We start from the raw sequence: 18,634 nt of genomic DNA, 5'->3' as shown, positions 1-18,634 counted from the left end.
ATAACATCAATGCTTTTGTGATATTTACAAGCGTATGTGTGTGTAGTCTTAGTAGTAAACTTGCTCTAGTAGCTCTACAATGTTCTTTATACGTTAGCTTATGATCAAAAGTTAAGCCAAAAATTTTTAGTACATTAGTGTGCGGGATATTGGTACTGGAGTGCGATAATGGAGGGAAAGAACATCTGCGTTTTCTGCAGATTTGGAAAGTAGAACATTTACTTGCTGATATATTGGCACCTGATGTTTCTGCCCATTGATTTATATTTTGTAGGATGTTTAAGAAGGTGCAATTAACGTCATCGAGATCATTTAAATTAGTAAAAATTAAAACGTGATCGGCATAAGTGAAATGTTCTACTTTCGAGTTGGAGGAAATGAAGACTGTATATTTGGGACTTATAATTATTAATACAGGCTGGCAATTTCCGATTGGTGAAAAAGGATTTTACAAATTTGTAAATTTTGTTTCCAATTATCCCTCGCTTTAATTGTCGTAGTACGATATGTGCTCCGCTTCTATCGAACGCCATCTCGAAGTCTAAGTTGAGAACTGACACATGGTTACTGTTGGCTAATGCTGTGGAAGCAAACTGCTCGAAGTATAAGAGTGGTTCAGTGACACCGGTTTTTGGAAACCAAATTGATGGGGACTAAGGAGATTGTTCGTCTTGGCGTAACACATTATTCTCGCTCCGATAATTTTTTCCAGGACTTTAGATATGCATGATAGAAGGGATATTGCTCTGAAACTTGATATGAGCGTTTAAGATTTATTTGGCTTTGGAATAGGGATGACTAAAGCGGTTTTCCATTCTTGGGGATAGATTCCGGAGTCGAGGATATTATTGTAAAGGTTAATGAGTCTGATTTTGAGGGTAGAGGGTAAATTTTTTAGGATGAGATAGGAAATTTTGTCCACACCAGGTGTTTTTCCTGTCATTCTTGAAATTGTGGATTCAAATTCAGATAAAGTTATCGGGACTTCTATAAGGAAAGCAGAGGATGAAGGGTATGGATTGGAATAATCTTCTTGAATGATTTGATTTTTTAGGACATTGAAGGCATCAGGAAAGTTGGAGTCATGGGAGTAGGAGGACCATGTTTTTCCGAATTGTTCAGAAATATCATGTGGTTCATGGAGTGGTCCTTGATCGCTATATATAAAGGAGATACGAGTGCGGGAAGTGGAACCTGTGAGCATTCTTATATCTGACCACATTTGTTTTGGATTGGAGGAGGGATTTATCTTGAGGATGAGTTTTTCAAGGGATAGTCTTTTGGCTGATTTTAGCTCTTTTCTGAACGTAGCATTTGCTTTTTTATATTTAATAAGATTTGTATCACTCATGTGTTGTTTGTATTTATGCCAAAGTGCTTGTTTATTTTTTCGTAGGGTGGTCAGTAAGTTAGACCAGTAAGGCAATTTGGCAGTAAATTTTCTTGAGTTTGTTTGCGGTATTGTCGCATGGGATGATAGACGAATTATTTGCTTAATTTTAGAGGCCTCGGCGTATAGAGTAGAGTGTGTTCTTGAATTTTAATGATATGCATATCCAAAACCATTCAGCGACGCAAGGTTTTATTGAAAATAGGGCACCATTTTTTTATTAAAACCAGTCAGCTGACATCAAAAAATCAATGAAGTATGTCTATAAATGCGGTAAATTCTAATTTATATAACCTTATATGGTTTGTAAATATTTTCTGGTGAATTCACTCACCATTGAGCAATTATAGACTCCGATATAAAAATCAAAACATATTGCAGTTTCGCTGAATTTGTTATCTGCACTTTTGTAGTTCTTTTGTAATGAATTTATTATTGTTTTTGTGCTTATTTACAAACACGTTTATAAAAATAAACATTCTCCCTTTGCATTTTCACAAATTCCCACGCCAATTTTTGTACATATTTAATAAGCGCATTTAAGTGCATGCGAGTATGCACATACATATGTATGTTTGCATGTCTGCATGGATGTGTGTCTGTATGTAAGCATAAGCGCTTTGTATCAAACCTCAAAAAAATGCCTAAGTTTCGATACACAACAGCGCACATATCGGCCCACAAGCGTAAACTGTGCATATGCATGTATGCATGTATGTAAATATGTCTGCTGGCATTCACGTTCACACACATATGTACGTACATATGTATGTGCTTATGCCAGCAACAATCTACACTACAACACCACAACACTTTTGCAAATTTCCTTTTTCACTCTCATTCGCAGACGCCACAGCGCATCGCATGCCCTTCCAATTCACCTCAGCCACCAACACGAAATTGCAAACTGTTGGCAGCCCTATGCCGAGCAACCAACAGACGACCGTTATGTATCCATTGGCTGCGCAGAGGCACTTGCTGCGCAGCACAAGACCAAAAACGAAACACAACAACGACGACAAGTGAACGTGTGTCTGTATGTATGAAGGCCAGCAGCAGGAGCGAGAAGCGCCTGTGCAAAAGGCTGTCACCAACACCAACGCACAAAGCCCGTACTCACTCACACTCTGCATTGTAAGCTATTATACGTATGTATGTATGTACGCAGCATTGGATGTTGCTTGTTTAACAGCAAAGCTGGCTGGCTGGCTGGCGGGCTGACGGGCAGGCAGCAGGTGGCGTGTTAGTAAGCTTCGTATGAAAGCGAAAAAGTATACGAGGCATCAGTGCGCGCGCACACAAACAAATATTTGCGAGGTGAGGTGTGGTTGGCAGGGGGTGGTGTGTGTGGTATTGGGCGCTGGGCTGAGGTTGACTCGGCTTGGGTTGCGTGCTTTTTATTGTTGTGCACACATACACATAACATATTTATTTATGTAGATATGTTTATTTCGTTGGGTTGTTGTTGAATTCTAGTTGCTGTACACGCAGACACTCTCATACACACACACACACATGCGCGTTACTATGCTCTTATATACATACATACATATATTTCCGTATACATATACGGGGAAGCCAGGGTGTAGCGGCATGTTGGTGGCAGTGCGGCAGCAATCGATAAGTCGCACAGAAGCTGGCAGTAGTATTTTGGCTTTCGCACGGTGCATGCTGGCTTTTTAGTGATGAATAGAAGTGTTTAGACCGAGTCTTTCGCGCTTGCAGCAAAGCAAACGGCTAGTGGTGTATTGATTTTTCGCATAACTGTTTGTTGCTGCAGTGTTTCAGCACATTTACATTGGTGAAATGATGGATACGCCCGAGATTGTGGTTAAAACTGAGATGGACTTCGACTTCATTGCCAATTACACGAGCGAAGGCGACACGCAGAACTCGCACAACTCACAGGTCGATGCATGCAACACAAAGGCAGCGTGCTACAGTGCCGGCGTGCAACATATTGGCGCACAGTTGGACACAGTGCGTAGTGAACAGGCGGCTTCAGGCGCGGCAAACGTTTGTGAGAGTGATGACGTTAGTTTAATGAAGCTGCTGAAGCAGTTCGATTTGGAGATATTATATACAACGCTTAAATGTAAGTGGTTCACAGAAATCCGCTGCTTTTACACATACATACAGGCATGCTGACTAATATTGCAACAAATTAATTTTGTGCTATAAAAAATGCCTATGTACATCATGGAAAAATGTCTCATTTGCAATTTTGTTATCTATACATATCTTTACATTTGTATATATGTATGTATTTATATATATTTTTTGTCAAGAACAGTTTAAAGCAACCTAGCTTATGTACATACATATATGTATGTATATATGTATATACTTATTTCCTTTACTTCTAATATTCCCGGTATCTACGATATCCTCCTTCCTTCCGATATTCCAACGATGCCGGTAAAATCTCTGACTGTTAATCGTCGATTCCCAAGCACCAATTCCTTTATTTAATTCATGTTTTGATTATCAGTTTATATTGATAGCCGTTCTAGATGTGATTCGTCGTCCACGCGTCGTCGACCCGCTTGGAATAATTTGTACCAATCAAAAACACTCTAGTATACCTAACAATTATCACTGAAGGCTTTTTCCAACATTCTGAACATTTCGGCACCAGTTGTTATTTATTTACACACAAAAATTTCATGCAATTTCTTTGCTGAATAATCTCACTTCATAAAGACAAATGTAAACTCAACACGAATGATGGTTTTACTGTGACAACCAGCCCAGAAAAAATATATTTGGTCGAATGGGTTTTCGGATGTTTTTAAATGTAAAAGTCTTACTATTTTTTGCCCACAGTAGTATCTATAGTACATAAACGCGCATATATTTGCATCAACTATAACATGCTGAGCACTGCATGCCATACATTATAGATATCCCTTAGAAAGTTGAACACATATGTAAGTACGTATATGCAATTTGTATATACATACATATGTATATGTAATAGTATGTATACCCATACCCCTGAAAGTATGCATAAAGGTAAGAAAAAAGTTAACTTCGCTTGCACCGAAGCTTTAATACCCTTCACAAGTAGAAGAGATTCCTTACAAAACCCTGATTTGTGCAGATAGCATGGGAACTAGCTTTAGTTATCCAATGTGCCAATGTGAACAATTGAGCAAATTCATCGAAGATTGCAACGTTGTCTTATAGAATAATCGATGACAAGTTTATTGTTGTCCAATATGTATAAAAGCTATACCACTGTTGGTTCAACAAATGAACTGTATTTTGGGTAGATGTACATACATATATATTTAGTCTATAGGATCCCCAATTTTTCCTTCTGGGTGTTAAAAACATTGTGGCAAGCGTCGTATACCCTGTTCAGGGTATAAAAGTATCTTATATCCAATTACATACATACATATATTATGGATATACAATTACAGCAAGCTGCTTATAAAGTTGTTCATATGTACGTATGTATATGTCTGCAAAAATATTTACAAACATCTGCCCCAACGTAGGCATTAGCATTTGAAAAAAACCTCAAATATGTACATACTTATCATCCATTCGGCTACATATATACATATGTATGTAGATATATGTATATACCCAACGCTAACTTTATCTACTCACTCGCCTAAACACCGCCTTTTCGCCATAAAAGCGAGAGGAAAAATAAAGGAATGAAGAAGCCCAACAATAACTAAAACAAAAAAAATGCACATAAAAACCATAACAATACAACAGGCTTAAATACAAACATACACACACACGCGCGCATAAACATGCACACATACTTACCTGAAAAAAAAAATGCTGCTAAATACTATGCGTGCATGAGTGTGTTTGCAATTTTTTATTGAAGTCTAAATATGTGCACAAACAGACAAACATATGTATACTAAATCATATGCATACATATATATGTACATACGTATGCTTGTGCGTGTGTTTGTTTGCTTGCTTGTTTGCAAAAGCATGAAAAAAATTCGCTCATGCCAATATTTGCTATTTTTGCCTTTGCTCTTATCATGCCTTTGCATTTCGTTTTGCCTTTGGCATGTGCCAGCCAACCACCGCCCCATCATATATGTATACATACAGACAGGCAGTGCCGCGCTCAGGCTTGCCAAAGCACGGCAACATTGTGTGCGTGTGTTTATGTGGCGCATTACTTGGGGAGAGTGTAGTGGTGACTCTGTTATTGTTTGCGCCGGCGTTGTTGTGCTGCGTCGCTCACTTACCTTCTGTTGTGTGTTGTGGTGGGTGTGTTGGTGCGCTCCTTAGCCGCTTAGCATTCACGCGATTTCGCTTAATTCCTGCTATACGAGTGCCGTTACGAGATAGCAGTGCTCTGCGTGTGTGTGTGTGGCACTCTGCGGCACTTAGCGTTAACTGTTATACACTCCAAAAGAGAGAGAGAGAGAGTGAGTGAGGTAATGTAGTGCGCGCATGTGAGAGTCTTTTGTTTACAACCGAAATCCATTGCGTGCAACAGGGCAACGGAATGCGTTGGAAATGTGAACAGTCGTATATAACGGTATGCATGTTGAGTAGGTTGTTAGTGAAATGATTATTGTTGGTACTTAACGGCACATGTCTATGAAATGCATATGTGCATATGCACATTTTATCATTTTGAGGCTATTAAAGAATATAAAATTGTTTGCGTTATTACGGATTTACGGTTTTAACACCACTCAGTTGAATTGAAAGCCTTGTAACTTCAGATGACTATGTTTTGGTATCACGAATTTCAACTTTTTTCAGTCGCAGTTTCAATGTTGTTTATATTCTGGTGTTTTATATTCTTCTTCTTTATTGGAGTAGACACCGCTTACGCGGCTATAGTCGAGTTTATAACAGCGCACCAGTCGATCTGCCTTTTCGATGAGTGGCGCCAATTAGAGAGTATTAGCGAGGCCAGATCTTTCTTCACATGGTCTTTCAGACGGAGTGGATGTCTTCCCCTCTGACATGATATAGCCAGCGCAGCCCCTGCCTCTTAATTCGCTTAACTATGACAATGTCGTCGTATAACTCTTATAACTCAATAAGTGACTTATGAAGTTTGGTTTTCGTTCGTCAAGAGAAGACTTTACTTCTCAATTGCCTACTTAGTCCTAAGTAGCACCTGTTGGCAAGAGTTGTTCCATTTGCTTCGCTTCCTCATCCATTCTGGGCAAAGCAGAACTAACCGTTCGGTTGCTGAGGCCAATGATATCAATGTCATCAGCGTACGCCTGCAGCTGTACATATTTATAGAAGCAGGTACCATGCTCGATTAAGCTCTGCAGCTCGCAATTTATTTTCAGTAGATTGAGAAGGCGACAGTCGACGTTTATAAATAGTTTTCCGTATCTATATTCTTTCATAAATAAACTCAGTAATGTTCAGCTACAAATGATTTGTATCAGTTGCAACTTTTTTTTATTCTTGTCAATCCTACTGATACAGTGATGAAAGCCGTAGTACCACCAAAAATTGTAATTTGTTGACGTATCAAAAGATTTTCTTTTGACGGATTGAGTTGATATCAAAAACTCTAACCAAAATTTCAAATTCTATTTGAACTGAACGGTACTAGTAGATTTAAGATCCGTCCGTGCCAAATAATTTCATCTTTGTAAAATCCTTCCTTGGTCCTTCGCGGGGCTAACTTTGCATTTACCTGAGTTTCCGACACCCATACTATGCTATAGAAACTGAGTCCGTGTCACCGATAACATGTTGAGGTATTTCTTAACCATCTTTGAAAGCATGGTAGCAACCTGAAAAAAGTACACTACTCATATAGTCTGCGGTTCCGGTATGAAGTCCGAACTTGTGAGTCTTTCCGAACGCTCAGACATACATACATATATTCAATTTAAAAGCAAGTTTCTAAGAGTCTGACTGCATCCTTCGCGACCATACATATACTTACGTACTATAGCTATGGGCCTGTCTCTTATACACATCTAGATGTGTATAAGAGACAGCTCATATAGTCTGCGGTTCCGGTATGAAGTCCGAACTTGTGAGTCTTTCCGAACGCTCAGACATACATACATATATTCAATTTAAAAGCAAGTTTCTAAGAGTCTGACTGCATCCTTCGCGACCATACATATACTTACGTACTATAGCTATGGGCACTATATGAAGAAGGGTATTAAGTGCCATAGTTCGAGCTTTCGAGTAATATAATAGGCTTGAGTACGGCAACCTCACCTTTATCTAATGATCTAAGAGGCTTCCAAGGCTAAAATTTTTCACTGTATCTGTAGGCCACAGAGATGCTTCCGGAATCCTGTATCTTCTGATAAATAAAACTATCTGAGCCACTCAATTAGTTGCGGTACTCAGCAACTTTCTCTTGACCACGATTATTACATCGTTTGCATAGGCAACAACCTGGTAGATACTAGCCGATGTTATTCACATATCGCTTTACTCTGTTCCCTTATACCCTTAGAGTGAATGTCGAAACCCACTTTACCATTGGAAGGTTTCGAAAAGGGACAAAAAATAATAATTAGGGGTATGTAAATTTTTTAACGTTTATGTCCATCTTTGTATGCTTTTCAGTACCTCAAACTTTAAACGCGTTTTTCTCAAAACACACTTTTTAAACTGGCGGACATGATTCCGGTCGAACTATTCCATCGATTTGCTTAATATTTTTTTTTTTGTTTTTTAATGTTCACAAGAGGCCTGGCTATATTATTCATAGTCTATTTACAATGTTATGGCAAAATTTATGTGAAACAACATGGGGAGAATTAGAAAAAATTTTAATTACTTTTTTATTTAGCAACATTTTTATGGTTCTAGTAGGGACGATAACCATTCACGTACATTTTAAGAATAAATTGGGTTTCTGTGATTCAGATGATGCGAATATGAGAAATCGTGTCGGCCAGTGAAAAAAGGCATCTCATTCATCCAGCCATTTCTCCGACAGATGCCATCAACAAATTTCGAAAACATTTTTTTACACACTCTACGATATACCTCATGATATGTGAAAAAAGTTCTATTGTAGAATACAAATTTCTATGAAAAAAATGTCAAAAAACGGCCCGATTACCCTAATGACCCCTTAATCAATTTTTAGGTGTTCAGTAGGTTTGTACATCTGCACTAAGTCTTAGCTTGCCGACAAATCACTTAGAACTGCATTATTATTATTTTTTGTTTGTTTTTGTTTTTGTACGTTTGTTTCAATCATCGTGAAATGTCAATATCAAAGGAATGATAAGTTTAATGTTTATTCGCGCAGTACGAATCAAAGAACATATACTTTTCTAAGAAGAACGTACGCATTCCATTTGCGCTGAAATTGTGGATGGTCTTCATTATAATTTCGATAAGTTACTTCAACTTTTCCGGTAGTTTGACGGGCGTTTCTCTACAAAACTTCTACAAAACGATAAGGCCCATTTCACTCACGGGAAACATTATGAGAGAATATAGTAAATAAAATACGTCTGATCTAGTCATACTAAGAAAAAATTATCGCTTCGTGTGTGCTGGTAGAAACAGAAATTTAAAATTCATTTTTGTCTAGAAACAATTAATAACTATTTAAATTTTTAAAAAGTGTCCAAAATTTTCAATTTCAAGGTCCTTGAGCACACGGCTAATCGGTAGCTAAAATAAGTCGATAAAGTTGACCATTAACTTAAGGCTTAAGTAGGCATTCTTGGACATTATGTGGTTCAGCATGCTCTGTTGACTTACTTACCGAAATATAGCTAATGGGATATTTTTTCGCGAATTGAGAGTTCCGAGAGTTCGAATTACAATCATACAAGCATAAACTGAAATTTATTTAGTATTCCATTATTCAGATGTATATAAAGATCGTTATTTGCCATATAATGGTGAAATTCAATACACAAACAAAATAAAACTCAAAGAATACCAACAAATATTCAACCCGATTATAAGCTGTCCTGAATCTTAAATGCAATAAAATTACCCAGTCTGAAAATACAAATAAAATGCCGCATTAATATTGTAACATCGTAAATACCGAGTTAGACTTCACTAATAAATGTACGAAATTACACCAAAACATAGTTTCTGAAACTTTCCTTTTTCTGTTTTTACCTTTGTCCAGTGAATGACATCACTTTTCGCAGCTTAAAATATCTCACAGCGAACGACATAGACACTGCCATACGCCACATCGGCTATCGTGCTGAGTTCCGGGAAAAACTCTTCGCATGGTGCAAAGAAAAGGTGAATCAAGGTTTCATAAGACTTCGAGCGATGAAATATTCACTTTGTTTATCTTTCTCACATATCAGTTTCCGACAGCAGACAATAGTAGCACAGCGCGGGAAGTCTCCCCTCGGCACACGGCTGCATCCATTAATGCGGCAGTCAAAAAACCACCCACATCCATTGTCGCGCCTGCGATTTCCATGCAGTCACTGCAACAACTACAAACTGCGGCGAGCGGCTTGCAAGCAATCCCAGCTAATATGGCAACCAATAATGCCATAGCAACACTCACCGTTATACCGAGCTACACAGCCACTACAACCACCGGCACCACCGCCGCCGCAATATCCACCGCAGCAACAACCGGCTCTGCCACCATTATCAAACGCAACAGGGCACCAGCTGAGGATTTTCTAAGCCTGCTCCCAGGCGTAAGCAGCGCCACAGCGCGTATGGACCATAATATGCCAGCTGTTTTGCTGGAGCCGACATTAGATTTACGCGGCGCGTTCAGCTTCATGCCACAAAATGCCAAATCACCTAAACGACACGCAATGGCAACGATAACTGCTGCGGCGGCGGGGCCAGTGACAACAACAACGACCGCATCGACAGTAGCCGCAATGACGACTAGAGCCGCGATGATAAAGACCATAAATGCCGAGGAGCAGTTTATGATGGCGAGTGGCAGCGGCAGTGGTGGCACCGGTGKTGGCGATGCAAATGGCAACAGAGCGGCAAACACAGACATTGTTATAGGTGTGGGTGGCGGCGGAAGTTGCAGCATCGGCGATGGCTATGCGCCTAAGGGACCATTGATTATGCAATGCCCCAAAGTGGTAGGTAGACATGCGTGGCAAGGGAGGGAGGTGGGTTTTTAAAGAGCTTGACTGGTATTTTCATAAAATTTTATGACATTTGCTTTATGTTTATCCGACAATTTTTGTGTAAAATTTTTTTCTTTGCAGGATACCGGTAAGGTATTGCAAAGCTCGCACATCGGGCAGCGCATTAAGCAGTTTTACAACAAAAACGGCTACTTGGAAAATAGCCAGCGCAATGAAATCGTGCGCCTCATTGTCTCGGATGTAATGCGTCAGGGGGAGTCTCTGAGCCCGAAGGATCTGCGTGCGATTTTAAGTGACATCATAACAATATTCCCCAATGAACAAGCCGCAGCGGTAAGTACACATATATGTACATATAGTCCATTTGCATTTAGGAGTGGGAGTGTGTGAGTGCTCTTGAAAAATATGCTAACACATACTTCAGAATTTACGAACCCTCTTTTATCTCGTTGTGATTGCAGGATTACTACTTTATTTATCGCGGCGGTAAAGGCAACCCGCTGGGTCGGCTCTATCAGCGCTACTCCAATGAGAATGTCAAGCGTCGCCGCATGATACGTCTCAGCGATGATGAGGATTGTACGTTTGACGTTGATATGACACAACCGATGATCACCGGCAGCAGTTTAATGGACGATGATGACACCATGTCCACGTATCCGCAAGACTTGCCCGGCCATGTGCCACGTGTGGACGAGATGACGGCGCTGGCCCTGAAACAACTACTGACTACGGACCATTTTAGCTGGGAGGAAGTGTGTGATAAATGGATTCAGACTTGGGCGCTGCGGCAGAAGGAATTACAACAGAGCGGTTTGGCTGAACTGCTGACCAACTGGTCAAAGCTGGCCGATCCACGTGCGGCCGAGTTGGTATGTGCGACCGTCGCGTGAAGTGTTTTGTTTGAGTGCGTTTTGTAAAGTAATTTGCTTGCAGTATAAAATCGATTTTCGTCACGTCTATCCAGATAAGGAAAACCTACTGGTGTCCAAGTGGGATGACTACATGAAGAAGGTGACACCGCAATTTGATAAGAAGCTCCACCATGACGACATCAAAAAATTATACAAGTACTGCAAAATGGGCATGGCAAGTAAAGGTATGTAAAGAAGGGAGTTAAAGACAGTTATGGGAAGGTATCAAGGAAAATATTGAACGCAGCTTTTGCGTAGAAAAGGGCGAAAGTTGATCCGCTGTTCACGTCTTTATTCGATACGATTCAAGTTGAACCAAAAAATATATTAAGTGAAGTAAGTGCAACGAAATTGCGTTATGCAACAAATTACCATCACGCTCACAGTATACGTGGTATCACCACTAAAAATGGCGAATCGATAGAATAATTTGAGTTTTTCTTGATTTTCATAAAAATTTTGTTTCTACTCTGTAATCTCTTCGAAAAAAACTGAAGGTTGTCACCTTTATTAAATAATTTAATTAAAAAAATTTGATAAGAATACTCCATTATAATTGAAAATTTAGAATAAAATAGAAATAATAAAAATAATTTCCAGAAAGGTTGCCACCTGACTAAAAGCTTTGAAATATGAAAAATTTATAAGAACAACTCGATTTGAATGAAACTGAAAAAAAACTAAATCATTTTATTTTATTGAGCGTTGCCACCTGACTAAAATTTTTTAAATAAGAAAAATGTATAAGCAAAATTCGATAAGATTGAAAATGAAAAGAAAAATTAAAAAATTTTGATTTAATTTTTTTATTGAGCGTTGCCACCTGATAAAAATCATTTAAATACTAAAAATTTACAATTCGATAAAATTTAAAGTGAAAAGAAATATAGCTTTAAATATTTTTGTGTTATAGGTTGCCGCCTGTTTGATATAAATAATTCTTTATTTCTCTATCATTGCCATATAATAAATATAATAATTGCAAAATCTTTCACAGACATGGAAATATTGTGAATGGAGTCGATATACCCTTTATAATAATATCTCTCCTTATGGATCTCATTAACACATACACATTTAATCACTTTCAATTCAACTCTCTCACACATTTCAGACGAAAAGGACTTCATTTACGCCGTTGGTTTGACTGCGCTGCTGCCCTGTACGAGCCGCTTCAAGGATCACTATGGTAAGTTGAGCATACGCGCCAATCTGACTGACAGCATTGATGCATTTGTGATGCGTCTCAATACGCTCGAATCATACGAATCACGCTTGGATCTGTATAATCGCAAATATGGACCGGTCAATCGCACCACACACCCTTTTCTGGTGGTAATTATGCCCAATGAATGCACTATTTCGAAAATCTACGTTGCTTTGGAGAATCACTTCTATTGCATGCAATCATTCTTGCAAGCGCTCGACTTGTGTTTCAAGATTTACCACACATGCAATCTCAAGTACCCAACGATGTGTGAGAATGTGTGGACTTTCATACAACGGTACTTTTACGATATGACCGTACCGTGGGAGGCACGAAATGCCAATTTAGTTTCATTAATGGTATCGCTGACCATGCAAAATTAAGGGCGAGGAGGCAGAATTAAATTTTACGCTCACAATATTAGTGTAATATTATGTGATTTTTTAAGTAACTAATTATAATTTAATTGAAATAAACTTTGTTTGAGACGTCTCTGCGATTTATTTATAATGGACAATAGGGTTTTCAGATGTGTGGTTTCCAAAGAGGAAATATTTTTTCCTTAATTCGTCTCTCTGACAGTTGTCAATTGAATTATACTCAATTTTGTTTGCCAGTAAGACTGGCATTTGTGCATAACTTGAAGAGATTTAAATTGCGATTAAGGTTTAGGCTAAGGTAGATATTGAAGTTGCGACTGATATTGAGATTGGTAACGAAAAGGAGATTCATATTGAGATGGAGAAGGCTTATGAACTTGGCATAGGGGTTAAGGGAAAGACTTGTATTTAGGGACTGATATATTGAGATGCAAATTGTGATTAAAAATCAAATATTATTCCCAATATAATTGGGCTTGGGGATAAGACTGGGATTAAATAATACTGATATTGAGATTGATACTGATATTGATATTGATATTGATACTGATATTGATATTGATATTGATACTGATATTGATATTGATATTGATATTGATATTGATACTGATATTGATATTGATATTGATATTGATATTGATATTGATATTGATATTGATATTGATATTGATATTGATATTGATATTGATATTGATATTGATATTGATAGTGATAGTGATATTGATATTGCTATTGATATTGCTATTGATATTGATATTGATATTGATATCAATACTGATATTAATATTGAGATTGATATTGATATTGATATTGATATTGATATTGATACTGATATTGATACTGATTTTGATATTTATATTGATATTGATATTAAGATTGAGACTGAGAAAGAGATTGGAGCTGGGCTTGGCACGTAAGTTGAATTTGGGATTGAGACTATATTGAGATTGAAATTGACATTAAGGTGGAACAGGAAAACCATTTGGGAACTAAAAATTTATTTTTTAATGATTTCTATGGATTAAGATGATTTTGGAGGATGGAGTCATGTCAAGACGAAATATCTCCTGTCATCAAACAAACAGTCGTCGCACTCGCGACTTGGCACTCACGTCACTATTGACAGTCATAACTTTGAAGTCTATCTTGGAACCAGCGTAAACACCACCAACAATGTCAGCCTAGAAATCCAACGCAGGATAACTCTTGCCAACAGGTGCTACTTCGGACTGAGTAGGCAATTGAGAAGCAAAGTCCTCTCTCGACAAACAAAAACCAAACTCTATAAGTCACTCATAATACCCGTCCTGCTATATGGTGCAGAGGCTTGGACGATGACAACAACTGATGAGTCGACGTTGCGAGTTTTCGAGAGAAAAGTTCTGCAAAAGATTTATGTTCCTTTGCGCGTTGGCCACGGCGAATATCGCATTCGATGGAACGATGAGCTGTATGAGATATACGACGACATTGACATAGTTCAGCGAATTAAAAGACAGCGGCTACGCTGGCTAGGTCATGTTGTCCGGATGGACGAAAGCACTCCAGGTCTGAAAGTATTCGACGCAGTACCCGCCGGGGGAAGCAGAGGAAGAGGAAGACCTCCATTCCGTTGGAAGGACCAAGTGGAGAAGGACCTGGCTTCACTTGGAATATCTAATTGGCGCCACGTAGCGAAAAGAAGAAACGACTGGCGCGCTGTTGTTAACTCGGCTATAATCGCGTAAGCGGTGTCTACGCCAATCAAGAAGAAGGAGATGATTTCAAGAAATTTTACTTTTTAGTTAGCCATTGCAATTTAATCTAAGTAAATTATATCTACATAAATAAATAACTTAATTCTGTTCCCTGAAATATTTACTATAAAAGTTGTTTTACAAATTGCATATATACTTTTGTTTGCAAGATCCTTACGAAAAATCACAAATATTTGTGAACTGAGAAAAGGAAAACTTAAAATTTTATATTCTACTAAGTGACATCTGCCTTCGTTTGAACTCTCGAACATTGTTTCAAACTAGTAACTACTCACCTTTCGGCTGCAACAACAGCAACGATATAAAAATGGAAGCAAGCACACACACACATATACGCATGCACTTATAAATTCACATATTGCATTTCAATAGCAAACACTTGACTGAAAAGCGCAGCTAAATGAAAGAGCAAAGTAACCAAAGACAATGGCAATATAAGGGCGAGGGGTAATGTGTCAAGAATACTTGCTGCCTGCAATTCAATTGAAAGTTTCTAAGTGCAGAGCAAACAAAGCGAATCATCTTTGCAGTTTTAACGCTACAAGCATACACACACATACGCACATATACACAGCCACACTAACACAAACAACACAATGGCAAAGTTCAACAAAGTGCAACAGGCAACAACAAACAGCTAAACAACAGCAGCAGCAGCAACAGCAAAAACAGAACAACAACGTGAAAGAGCGAGCAAATATGCGAAAAGTTAAGTACATAAGTAAGTAAAAGAAAAATTGTAAACTCGCACAAAAGTTCAGAAAAAAATGAGGGAAATATAAAATAAAATGGAAAATATGAATTAAAAATACGGCAAAAGCAAACAGCCCAAGCGAAAAATCAAGAAAAAGTAAACGTGAGCATATCACTGTGCAACCAAACAAGGCAAGCAGCCGGCAGAGAGAGAGAGAGGAGTTGGGGAGCAATGGAAACTTCGCTCTTGAAGAAGCTGTCGCCGAAGAAATTTATAGCAGGTGCACGGCGCTGCTTTCAGCGGGCGCGGCACAACTTACGCTTGCCACCAAAAAGTGCAACAAAACAACAACAAGGCAAACAACGAGAGGCGCAGGATTGAGTAAAGAAAATATAAAAACTTCGCCTTTCTGTGTATGTATGTGTGTGTGTCTGTTTTGTAATAAAGAAAAGCTACCGATGCATTTGCATTTTATATGAACAAGCTGCAGCTTGTTGCAAGTGGCAAGTAGTAAGTGGCAGGCGGCTTTTCATGCCATATTTCGCACACAGCCACAAGCAAACAGAAAACATGCAAGCATATGCGCCGCTAAGTTGCACAACAAATGCAGAATGCATACGAATTCAAATAAAAGTTATGGCTGCAACTCAGCCTCAGCCTCAGTCTTCTTTGCCACGCTTGTGGCGGCGAAGAAAAATCTGTGGCGAAAGCTGCAAATGTGTAAAAGTAAATGTCTGAAAGCTAATGTGAGCACAAGTCAAACAGAAATCATACACAGAATACACAAACACACACGTACTTACACATACCGCAACGTAAGGCAGCTATGTGGCAGTGTCTGTGTCGTAAATATAAACACTTTATTTGCAGTTTGTTGATTGTGTGCGCACAATGAAATGAGATTAGAATGCTCGGTATTGAGGTCAGACGAAAAGTTTCGTAATAAAGCAAAAGCCGAAGTTGGCTAAAATTCACTTTCAGCATCAACATGCATATGTATCTGGACACAAAACATGTGTGCTTGAGTTACAGAGACTTAAGAGTGGCTCCTTGCCCTGTAAGAAAGTGAAAATTGTGAAGAAGAAGCACAGAAAGTGCAAACATATTCAACTTGTTAGAGACAACCCTCACAATTTAAGTTGAATTTTATTAATTTCTTTAGAAATATTTGTGAAATCTACCAAATCCAAGCTCCTTTCAAGCTATAAATACGGCAACCGTAATTGAATTGTTTTCTTGAGTATTCCTAAAAATAAAAAACATGGTTTCCACTTGTTTAAAATGTCCACAAAAATCTTTTTAGATCGCTGGGTTGGTTCAAAATTTAGGTATCTACCGACATATTTCAAAATGAGTCCGTCGAAAGCCAGGTAAAAGGAGGAAAAGGACGCCTCGCCCTCCTCCACACAGCCTTAGCAAAGAGAACACATAAAAGTGCGGCGAAATTGACTTTGCTGAGTGAAAGTAGTTCAGAGATCCGGTTCACTCTGGGCAAGAAAAATTTCGAAGCCATACCAGTTCTGGTCGTTCACCAGCGCTTGCTGAGCTCACCGGAGGTCCATACGTCCAGCGCTGGAACACAAGAGAACATCGGAAAACCGACTTTCCTTCAATCGGTTGAATAAAACTCATTACACCTCTTCTTCAACGGCTTAGCCCCGCTCTCAAATCCCCAGCAGATGTGTGGGTAGAGAAGAAACCGTCAGGAGTCGGTTCCGTGATGCAGTGATATAGATTATGTGATATAGAATCGAAGTAGTGGAGGACTTCGGTGTTTCTGCGCCCGGGAGCCTAATAACGGCTAAGAAAGACTAAAATATAGTGAAAATTGAAATATGGATGATAAACCCAATGTTCGTTAAAATGTTGAAAAAAAAACAAGAAAAAACTTTAACTTCGGTTGCACTTTCAGCAGTAATCCATGCCGAATTTCGTGAAGATACCACGTCAAATGTGAAAGCTTTCCATACAAGAACTTGATACCGATCGTTCAGTTTGTATGGCAGCTATATGATATAGTGGTCCGATATCGGCGGTTCCGACAAATGAGCAGCTTCTTGAAGAGAAAATGACGTTTGCAAAATTTAATTTCAAGATATCTTAAAAACTGAGGGACTGGTTCGTATATATACAGACAGACGGTCGGACAGACAGACGGATGGACATGGCTATATCGACTCAGCTCGACATACTTTATAGGGTTTCCGACCCTTCCTTCTGGGTGTTACAAACTTCATTTCAAACTAAGGGTATAAAAATATATCTTTTTTTATAGCGAGTTGCCCGTCAAAAGTAGTATTCAATAAAACTGATAGTGCTGGATTTTGATGGATTAGTGAGTGAAATATACCCGGTGACAGTCCAAATGGCACAAAAACCGACAGTTGTACCAAATATGTAGGCCAGTAACATTGGAGGCCTATTGCTTCCTCTAAATATATTAAGTACATGGTCTGTATATTACAAGTGCTGAATATTATAAAATCTTAACAATCAGGCGTCTAATTTCGACGTTTTCCCATCGGTGGCGGCAGCATTGCGAATCGGTTGATAAAAGCAATCAGAAACGCCAGCAACTCTGCCCTTCCTCATTTGTTTGTAATTACTGTGATCAGTAGTGTGTCATCGTCCAAGCCTTTGTTTGGTCAGAAGAGTCTCACTGTGCAAAACCGGATAATCGGTGATCATGAATTAGGCTATTTATCTTTGTTAGGGCACAGCATACAATCAGAAGCAAGCATCGTGGGATGATTGCTACAAGTGGCTGAATCGACACGGTTAGTCAGCAGAGAAAGAGCGATAATACCAACACCCTTAATCTAAATACAAGAAAAATTTGTAGAGATGCAGCCAGCTCGCGCGTTAAGTGTGTAGAGCCAAGATTAAATAAAAACACAAAGTTTTTATAATTAACTGCACTCTACTTTATTGGTTTTTCTGAACTGAGCTGGAAATGTGAATATCACTACTATTTATAATAATAACAAGTAAGAAAGGGCTAAGTTCGGGTGTCACCGAACATTTTATACTCTCGCATGATAAAGTGATAATCGAGATTTCGGGCGTGGTTGTGAATCGATTTCACCCATATGATACCCATGATACATTTTATCAGGGTGTTAAGAAAATTTTATATATCGAATTTCAATGAAATCGGTCGACTACTTCCTGAGATATGGTTTTTGGTCCATAAGTGGGCGACGCCACGCCCATTTTCAATTTTTAAACAAAGCCTGGATGCA

General features: G+C 38.7%; 1 protein-coding gene across 1 annotated transcript; it reads left to right on the top strand.

The window, feature by feature from the left end:
* The first annotated feature begins 3,107 nt into the window (after window positions 1-3,107).
* Window positions 3,108-12,948, top strand: LOC108978950. Its single transcript, XM_018949472.1, has 7 exons — window positions 3,108-3,485; window positions 9,486-9,607; window positions 9,676-10,431; window positions 10,561-10,773; window positions 10,902-11,312; window positions 11,377-11,539; window positions 12,469-12,948. The coding sequence occupies exons 1-7, from the start codon at window positions 3,197-3,199 to the stop codon at window positions 12,942-12,944; spliced, it is 2,430 nt and encodes an 809-aa protein (XP_018805017.1). The 5' UTR covers window positions 3,108-3,196; the 3' UTR covers window positions 12,945-12,948.
* Window positions 12,949-18,634: the final 5,686 nt, after the last annotated feature.

Source organism: Bactrocera latifrons, unplaced genomic scaffold (assembly GCF_001853355.1).
Source record: "Bactrocera latifrons isolate USDA-ARS-PBARC rearing strain unplaced genomic scaffold, ASM185335v1 scaffold_13, whole genome shotgun sequence".
NCBI lineage: Eukaryota > Metazoa > Arthropoda > Insecta > Diptera > Tephritidae > Bactrocera > Bactrocera latifrons.
The sequence above is the reverse complement of the archived record's forward strand: the minus strand, read 5'-3'. Positions and strand labels throughout refer to the sequence as shown.